The following is a 9,173-nucleotide window of genomic DNA, read 5'->3' on the forward strand; positions in this document are numbered from 1 at the left end:
ATATTATCTTATGCTGCACAACATTGGTTACTAGCTGTCCAGAGCTGCACTGAGATGATCCTGTTTGGCACAGAGCAGCTTTTATTTTGAAAATAAGTTATTTGAGTTTCTGTCAAACATAATAAAAAAATAAAAATCACATGTAGAGAGATGCTAATTTCTTTTTACATTTTTGCTTATTTTAGTGTCAAAAAATTACAAGAGAATTACAAGAGTATTAGGGCCACCAAAAAAAGTAATATTAGGATTTTTAATCTTGTAAATCTATGAGATTTAATCTTGTAAATTTACCAGTTTTTTCTCATAAATTTACAAGAAAAAAACTCGTAAATGTATGAGATTAAAGTGGAAGGAGCCCAAGGTCCAGCGAATGAACGCCGTGAGCAGAAGCAGACCGACTAAGCTGTGGATACAAACTCTTTCTCCCTTTGGTTTGTTGAAAGTCTGACTGCATTCACACTAAAGGGAACCACACCAGGAGGACCAGCAGAGACCAGCTCTTGGATCAGACCAGGACATAACTGGATCAGGCTGGGACCACAGCTGGTTGTTCTTTAGGAACCCTGGCCGCTTCAGCTCAGCCATGCAGAACGGAAACACTTACTCATGAGTTCTGGAAACATCTCAAACATTAAACCTTAAACTACTAAGATTGCACCAAAATAGCAGCATCTGGATGCTATGACGCTACATCTGAGAAAGATGAGTAAACTCTTTCCACAGAGTCACTTGAGACAAATATTTCCAGGAAAAATGATGAGAGGTTTGAGAAGCTGAAGCCTCTGTAAAAGCTCGATGAAGTCACGTTCACACTTTTATGGGCCTGTTAGAGTCCAGCTCATAAACATGCAGCCCACAAGCTGCTTCCCTGCTCAGCTCATGGATGCATTCCCTTCATCCCATTAAAAAAAGAGCTCAAATCTCCATGTATGATCTGCTCTATTGTCAAGTCACAACCAAAAACCAATAAACGAGAAGTTCAGCGTTTGAATTGAAGCGTGAGGATATTTACCCAGCCAGATGGAGTTGTGAAATACTCCATTTCTGTAGCCCCACGCCTGTGCCTCCTTCACCAGGAGGCTGAGTATCCAGAGGAGAGTCACGGCTCGCATCCTACACATGTATGCAGCTGCTCCGTTTGCTGCTTCATGAGAGGACTGCTGCTGCCCGGGAGGGCGGGGGGCGGAGCCTATTGAACAGCAACGACAGCAGCTCTGTTTTCTACATCAGAAATCTCCAAAAAGGCTTAAAAAAGTCTTCACAAAAGAAAACCCAATCCTTTTTTGGGTTTATCTGAAACTGATACGATTGTCCAGCAGCTCTGAGTCTTCTAAAGCTCGTCATTAGATATCTGTTCCAAACAGTGATGGATGGAGACCTAGATTCTGCTGGAATCTGCTCCACCTGACCCCAACCAGGGAAAGACCAACTTTACAATCGGGAGGTCTAAAACATGAGGAGAGCCTTCACCTTTTGATAAAGTTCCCCTCTGATGAAAATCCTGTTTGTGTTTTTAACATGTATTTGTGTCATTTTTCTTCTGAAAGAGAACAAATGTAATCAGAAATAATTTAGATTTTTCATTTCCGAGTATTTCTCCTTTTAAATCAATCAAACTGTCTTGGACAGACTCTGTTTGAATGAATGATCTTTCTTTCATCAACAGCTCTGCTGCACATGCACTAAACCCTCATCTGTTCCTAGTGTCTAGTTCAGGTTCTGGAGAAGAGAAGATGGTAACAGAAATGACAGCAGCTGTGGATGATTAATGTGAATCTATGGTGACTGACAGGGACCACTCAGACCAAACCCAAGAACAGTCTGAAGAACCAGACTGAAGCACTGAGTCCTCACAAAAGGGCAAGAAGCTATTCCTTATTTCACCAGAAGATGGCAGCACAACTGCAGCAACATCAGACCTGGAACCATTCTCCACCCATTCCAACTGCTTGCACAAGCTGCTCCACCTCTTCCTCACAATGGAACAGGAGCAATCTGAGGCCCTGCAGTATGGAGGGAAAATAGACTCTCTGGATTTGTGTGCATAATTCTAGATTTCTAACTCATACATACATACAACACATTTTGTGTGAAACTGTGTGCTCTTGCAATTGTGTATTCACATGTACATAAATGACAAAATATTAAAAAATAATAGAAAATACAATTTACACATGCAGAACTTTAGATTACAGCAGCTTAAGACTGACTACTATGAAGATGATTAGGGCCATGGAGAAGAAAAAAAGGATGGCATTGAAAATTCTGACTATAATCTCAGAATTATAAACTACGGAAGCCTGTGAGCTACTTTCTTCAGTTAACTTTAGCACAGAGGTGTCAAACTCAATCACACAAGGGGCCAAACTCCAAAACACAAAGCCCCTCCCATACCCATGAAAATGATTAGGTCCGCACGTGCTGATGTCACAGAGTGAGACCGCCCCTTTCAGGAAGAGTCTGCTCTGATCAGCAAAATGCTTTTCTTTTAGATTCAGGATTCTGTACATCTTCCAGCTGTGTCTCGTCTTCACATCCACCAGGTCTAACAGGTGTTTGTTACTGATGGACGCTGAACTTCTACCAAAAGAAAATAGATAAATAAGGGTTTACAGAATAAACATGGAAGAAGTGAGCCTGAAGGTTTTCTCTAAGCAGAGAACGATGTCGTCCCCTTTAATATTCAGACTAGAATAGTGGATGAATTTTAAATTTTGGCCAAAATTCAATGTCCAAAAACACACTTCAAAGGTTCCAGGATCTCTAGATCGTCTCTAGTTGAGCATGTGTGCCCGCCTTCACCCAGCTGGGATAGGCTCCAGCAACCCTGTGTGGGGGTTCTGAATATGGATGGACAGCAGGTTAGCTGGACATTATCAAGAGTTGATGGCAGCAACAAGAAGTGAACCAGAAAGAGTTAATAGATTTTTATTAGAGCTCAGACCAGAGTCTTCATAGTTTCACTTTTATTTCTAGAAACATTTCATTTATTTTCAAATGTATTTCCAACCCTTGTGCTTTACAGAATCAAACCAAATGATTTCTATTTTATACAAACCGATGCAGTAACTTTTCAACGTCCCCCCCCCCCCAGAATGGAGCGACCCGTGAGCGGTGTCACTGAGGCTGTTCAGGTGCACAGGTGTGGGGTTTCAGAAGCGAAGCAGAAATCATCTACAGGTGATGAACGGATCGGGTCCAACAAGAACAATCAGGTTCAACGGCTGGAGGACGCAAAGGCAGGACAGCCGTGTGGGCGGAGCTACCAGGGAGCCACTCACCTGGGCAGGTCCTCTGTTCCTGAGCTTTATTTCTGCATCCATTATGACCCCCACCATTATGACCCCCCTGAAAAAACTAAATACAAATGCAAAACTGCTGTAAAATGGATTTTTTGTCCCATCTATACATGAAAGTTCTTTTCCGGACAGTTGAACTGAACTGAGAGTTGAAGAAAACCGATGAGCATAAGAAAAATCTAGATTCACTGAAAAACGGGATTCATGTCAAAGCAGGTGTGTGTTTACCTGCTGGAAATCCTCCAGAAAATAAACAAACTCAGCAGAACCCCCCTCCCTCATCCTGTCAGGATCCAGACCAGCTCTGAACCTCGACAGGATCAAACTACAGAGAAACTAAGAACTGGCGTTTAGAGAAACTAGTGCAACCAAAGCATTCAAAGAACGTCAGCCTGATGTGTTCTCGGTCCTCTCTGTGCAAAACGACGGGCTTAGTGAGTGTTAGTACCAAATCCTGCCTCCAAACTGTAGAGTTCAAAGCGTCTTCTGGAGTCTGAAGCATCCATCTGCACATGCACTCAAACGTCTGAACAGTGGGATCTCCGCTGGAGCTGCTCCCCTCCTCCATCATGGGAGGGGTTGAAGGGAAGTGCCGGGGGGTTCTCGTCCTCCAGGATCAGCCCTGCTGGGTGGCAGGCCTTCTGATCAGTGGAAACCGCCGTTGTAGGACTTCCCATACATGTCAAAGTCTGTTTCTAGGCAGTGCGTGGAGACGGGCTGCTTGTACAGGGGGTTGGAGGCCTGGAAGACACAGCAGTGAAGAACACGCTCAGCATCAGACTGCAGACACGATGACCGTCTGATGGCTCGCTAGCTGCACGCCGTCCGCTCTGTGTTGTATCAGGGTTTGTGTTATGACTTCATGAACATTTCACATTTGACCATCGTCTACATCTTTGTTCCAGCTCTATATCTGAATCTGTTTGTTACGACTGTGGCTGTATTTGGTTTTATTTTTTATTTTTGTTCTGTGTTTCTGAGATTTGTGTATTTTATTTCTGCCAGAGTGGGACCTCTATTTGTTTTTGGATCTTTGTAACTCTTTGTTGATTTGTCTCAAGTGCGATGCTGGAAGGGTGTGGCTCCCATTGGTCACCAGCTGTTGGAGGGAGCCTTTGAAACATGTGTCAAAGTCAAGGCCCGGGGGCCGGATCCGGCCCTCCGGGTCATTTTATTTTATTGTTATTAATGACCCGATGTTATCTTGAGCTCATTTCTAACTTGTATAATTTAGACAAGACATATTTTTATGGAGAGTAAAATATTGAAAGTTATTTAAGGTTTAAGTTGATTTATTCTGGAATAATATTCCTGACTTTTATTATTCATAATTATGTTAAAAAGTTACAGTTTTAAAGTTTTAAAAATTGACATTCTGCTAGATTATTTATTCTTAGTGTTGTTATTTAGCAAATATATTCAGCGACATGCTAGCTCTTTTGGCTAATTTAGGCTTTCCTTTAAAAACGCTTTTAAGGTTATTTTGTTATTTAGCTAATATTTCAGCTACATGCTAGCTGTTTGAGCTAATTTAGACTTTTTTCAGTTCTTTTCCAACGGTTTTGTTGTTGTGTTGCACTTTGTAGTTTTTGTTGTATTGTGTGTGGTTTAGTCTGGTATTGGTTATGTTCTAAGCGAAGCTGTAGGGATGAACTGCCATTTTCTTTAGAACACATTCTCCTGTTCATATTAGTCCAGGGAGGTTAGTGTTTGTCATTGTTTTCCCTTTAGTTTAGTAGGTAAGCTCCCTGGTTTCAGTTAGTTGGGGTTTTGTTTGTTATTTTGGCCTTTGTTCACCCTGAAGACTTCTGCTTCTCATTTTAGTTATTTATGGTTTTCTTGTAAATAAATAAGTTTCTTTTTTTATGAAGACAATCTTTTTGTGTTTTTGTTACAAATTTTTCTTAATTTACTTTTATCTTATACTCCTCAATCCCCTCGTCCAGGAGTCTGCAACCAGCAGCTCCAGATCCACATGTGTCTCTTTTATCTCTCCATTGTGACTCCTTGTCAAACATAAAATAATTCATGGAGATGCTGACCCAGACATGTCGACCGTCAGAGTCAGCAGCTCCTGATAATGTCTGTCTAACCAAAACTACCTAAAGAAAAAGCAAAACTTTGGTAAAAAGTTTGATCTGTTATGAATTAAAAGCACATATTATCTTATGATGTACATCACAGTTTACTAGCTGTCCAGAGCTGCACCGAGATGATCCTGTTTGGTACAGAGCAACTTTTATTTTGAAAATAAGTTATTTGAGCTTCTCTCAAACGAGAACAAAAATAAAATAAAACAAAAATCACATTTGAGAGATGCTAGGTTCTTTTTATATTTTTGCTTTTGTTTGTGCCCAAAAAATAGACATAATTTATATTATTAGAAAAAATGGTCATGAATTCAAATCCAAATTTCTTAAAGACTAACCCAAATAGCTCTTTATCTGTTAAAGGTTGCCAACCCCTGATCTAGACCCAAAGGGGGCATAACATAAATGGGGGGCTCGTCCGGGATCTGTTATCCATCAGGATCCATTTTGTTGGTTTTTATTACCACAGCCGTGAATAAGATGGTGGTTGTGTGTCGAGATGGAAGTCTGGATTCATCAGTAGAGTTCAGCAGGAGCTCAGCTTCCATCAGAAGGCTGAGCTCCTGCTATGCTACATTCACACCGGGCGTGTTTAGTGCATTCAAAAACGCACTAACATGCATTATTGAGTGTGCAAGTATTGTGTTCTCTATGGCGTTCACACTGGACTGTGACTTTCTGATACTAGCACGTGCCCACCACCACCAGTTGGAAGAGTCTCGGTGTGAATGTCAAAGTGGTCGTACCATCTCATATCGAGCTCGCGATCGTGCGCTCTGGAAGCGGGCGAACTCTCTGCGGTCGTGAACGGTAATGACGAGCTTCCAGACGGCGAGCAGGACCACTCCCACCAGGAGGATGCTGCCGACCACGGCGAGCAGCACCATGAGGGCGTCCGGACCGCCGCCGCCGCACTCTGAGGAGAGAAATGACTGTGTTAATGCTGAACGATAAGAGGGGGGGTGAAGGGGAACGGACATTTCCCAGGACTGGGACCAGAACTGGGACCAACATCGGCATTTTTTTCTAAATATCTTGCAGATCTACTGGAACGTCGTTCCAGTAGATTCTGAAGGAGAAAAGCGACGCGAGGTTCACGCCACTTTTCTCCTTAACAATCTTCTGGAATTAAATTGATCGTGTCTCGACAACGTCTTAGGTGTTAAAGAGTTAACCAGAGTCGTGTCGCCTGACACAGCTGGGGGGGGTTGTTCCAGGACAAATGGGGCATTTTCCTACTCTTCCTCACTGGGTACTTTTGCTTTAGCTTGGAAATGCAAAAAGAACTACAAAAGTTGCATTACCTGCGATAATGCTAGAGTGAATACTTTTTGCTGAATGTGGTCGAGTGTGCGTGCTGAATAAATTTATTTAATTGCTGAATAATGTCATGAAAATACTACCTTAACTCAGGATTATCCCCAAAAAATCTCAGTAAATGCAAAATTAGTCAAAAAAACCTAGTATGTTTGCTAAAATATTAGCTTAAGTCAAAATTAGCTCAAAAATCCTCAGTAGATGCCAAATTAGCCAAAAGTGTTAGCATGTCATAAACTATTAGCTAACCTCAAATTATCCTCAACCTCAGAAGCATTAATGTCCTTAAGATACTCAACGTTTTCATACAAAACTTGCATCATTTCCAGAGTGTGCACAAATGTTTGAAGAATTAAGTGGAAAAAAAAAAATGACTTAAGGAAAGGTAAAAGCATGACTGTCCTAAACATGGCGAATGTTTTTAACTGCATACATTTGAAAAAAATCCTAATCAATTTCAATTGGGCTGAAAAATCCCATAAATTATGTAAAATCTAAAGAGCCATAATAAGCATGTATACCAAAAATACAAGCAGGAATGTCCTTAACGAGCTGAACGTTTTGATACCAAGATTGCAGAAATTGCTGAAAGTTTTACGAATCAAAAACGTACCAAAGAATAAATAAGGAATAACTAAAAAAGTTGCATTCCCTATGATAATTCTAGTGTGAATGCTTTTTGCTGAAAGTATCCCTTAAGATGCTGAAGCTTTTTGCTGAAAATTGAGACGCGGTTTACTTTAATTGCTGAAGGGATTTACTGATAATGCAAAAGGTATATGTGAAATGTTAAATTTGATAACAGACTGGAAATTTCATTAAAGTACTACGAAAGAACTGAAGTTTACCTAAATTTTGGAAAAATTTGTATTGAAATCACTTAAAAATGCCTGATGCATTCCAGTTTAGTAAGAATATATAGCTTAAATACGAGCTAAACTTCAAGTTAGCGCGAAAAACATTAGTAGATGCCAAATTAGCCAAAAAAAAAGCTAGCTCGTTGCTTAAATACTAGCTAAACTCCAAAATAGCCTAAAATTCCTCAGTAAACTAAATTAGTCAAAAACATTAGCATGTTGCTGAAATAGAAGCTAAACTCTAAATGCTTACTAAGCATTCACACAATTGAAGTGGCTGGATCTTCTAAACAGGATCAAGAAATCCAAAGTTTTGTCAGAACTCTTCCAGCTAGGATGCTGAAGTAGAGTTCATCTAGAAACATCTTCTTCACGGTGCGACTTAAAATCAGGAGCAACTTATTCATATATTTTAAGACAGACTCATATATTTGTTATTTTCCCGGTAAACATCGGTTGTTCTTTAGTGGTTGTTTCCTCAAACAACAGCTAGAGGGCGCTGCATCTGAGTACCGGTATAAGTATTTGCTTCTGACAGCAGAAGAAGTGTCTTCCAAAACAAACATGGAAGAGAATCTGATTGTTTTCCTCTTAAACTTTGATATTTTTCTTAAACACATCAAATTACTGTTATTGTATTTATTTATTTATTTTTTAGTTACTCTGGGCTTGGTGGATTTGTTCTGAAACACCAGACTTTTCAAAAGTTTATACTCTTGTATATGGTTTTCTTCTTCTTGATTAGACATTTTTTGCTCTTGCGACTTCTACTGTTGTGTAGTTGGTTCTGGATAAGCCGCCTCCCACTCTCCAGGCCTCGACATCACTGCTGGTAAAACCTGCTTCCAAAAATCCTTCTATTCTGGTTTTCTCTAATCCTGCTTTAATCCCAGTCACAGAGTTTGAAACAGTTTCCAGGTTTAGGGGGGGACTGACCGGGCTCTTTGAGCGCCTCCAGGACAGACTGCCCGCTGGCGTGCTCCGTGTATGTGAACTTCATGACGCACTCTTCGTGGGTCTTGTAGAGGCAGAGGACGGTGCCGGGTTCATCCGTTTCTGCAGAGAAAGTCAGAGACAGTCAGAGACGGACAAAACGCTTCTGCAGAATCAACTCTAACGCTGCCTGAACTGCCAGAGCTTGCAGGGCAGGGTGAGGTCAGGATGGCTCCGCCCCCTCGCTGGAATGAACATGTGGAGAACATTAGGGCGGGTCAGACGGAGACTTTGTGAGACGTCAGATTTGGGCTGGAGCCACGCTGGCCCCAAATGGAATCCAAACAGTCAGACCTGAGCCACCAGGCCATGACTAACACCCCCATAAACACCCTCTGACGGCTGCATACCAGCCAGCAGGAGCAGCAGAGCCGGAGCCGCCAGCACCCCTCCTTTGGGGTGGAAAGGAAGGAAGAAGGGTTAAGGTCCAGACGGTTCTGATGAGAAGACGCCTTTGGCCTTCGATCAGAGATGTTTGATCTTCAGTGGTCTTTAATTTAAAATAAATGCTTGACTGCCAAAAAAACCAACATAAATATTGTGCATTTTTTAAATGATGAAGTGAGTCTTTGTGGCTCTCGTTGGGTTCTGCTCAGTAGGAAACTAGAACAAATGGT

At 41.3% G+C, this 9,173-nt stretch overlaps 2 protein-coding genes across 2 annotated transcripts in view; both read right to left on the minus strand.

Annotated features, from left to right (window-relative positions):
- Window positions 1-1,305, minus strand: part of tnfaip6 (tumor necrosis factor, alpha-induced protein 6) — a 15,578-nt gene extending 14,273 nt beyond the window's left edge. Inside the window, exon 1 of the mRNA XM_024263955.2 lies at window positions 1,013-1,305. Within this exon, the coding sequence (XP_024119723.1) occupies window positions 1,013-1,121 (109 nt within the window). The 5' untranslated portion in view covers window positions 1,122-1,305. The remainder of the gene's footprint in view (window positions 1-1,012) is intronic.
- A 1,607-nt stretch (window positions 1,306-2,912) lies between these two features.
- The window catches only part of itgb5 (integrin, beta 5), a 42,676-nt gene continuing 36,415 nt past the window's right edge, over window positions 2,913-9,173 (minus strand). Inside the window, exons 14-16 of the mRNA XM_024263954.2 lie at window positions 8,500-8,619; window positions 6,136-6,305; window positions 2,913-4,040 (exon numbers count right to left, since the gene is read on the minus strand). Of these exons, the coding sequence (XP_024119722.1) occupies window positions 3,945-4,040; window positions 6,136-6,305; window positions 8,500-8,619 (386 nt within the window). The 3' untranslated portion in view covers window positions 2,913-3,944. The remainder of the gene's footprint in view (window positions 4,041-6,135; window positions 6,306-8,499; window positions 8,620-9,173) is intronic.

Source organism: Oryzias melastigma, unplaced genomic scaffold (genome assembly GCF_002922805.2).
Source record: "Oryzias melastigma strain HK-1 unplaced genomic scaffold, ASM292280v2 sc00274, whole genome shotgun sequence".
Lineage (NCBI taxonomy): Eukaryota > Metazoa > Chordata > Actinopteri > Beloniformes > Adrianichthyidae > Oryzias > Oryzias melastigma.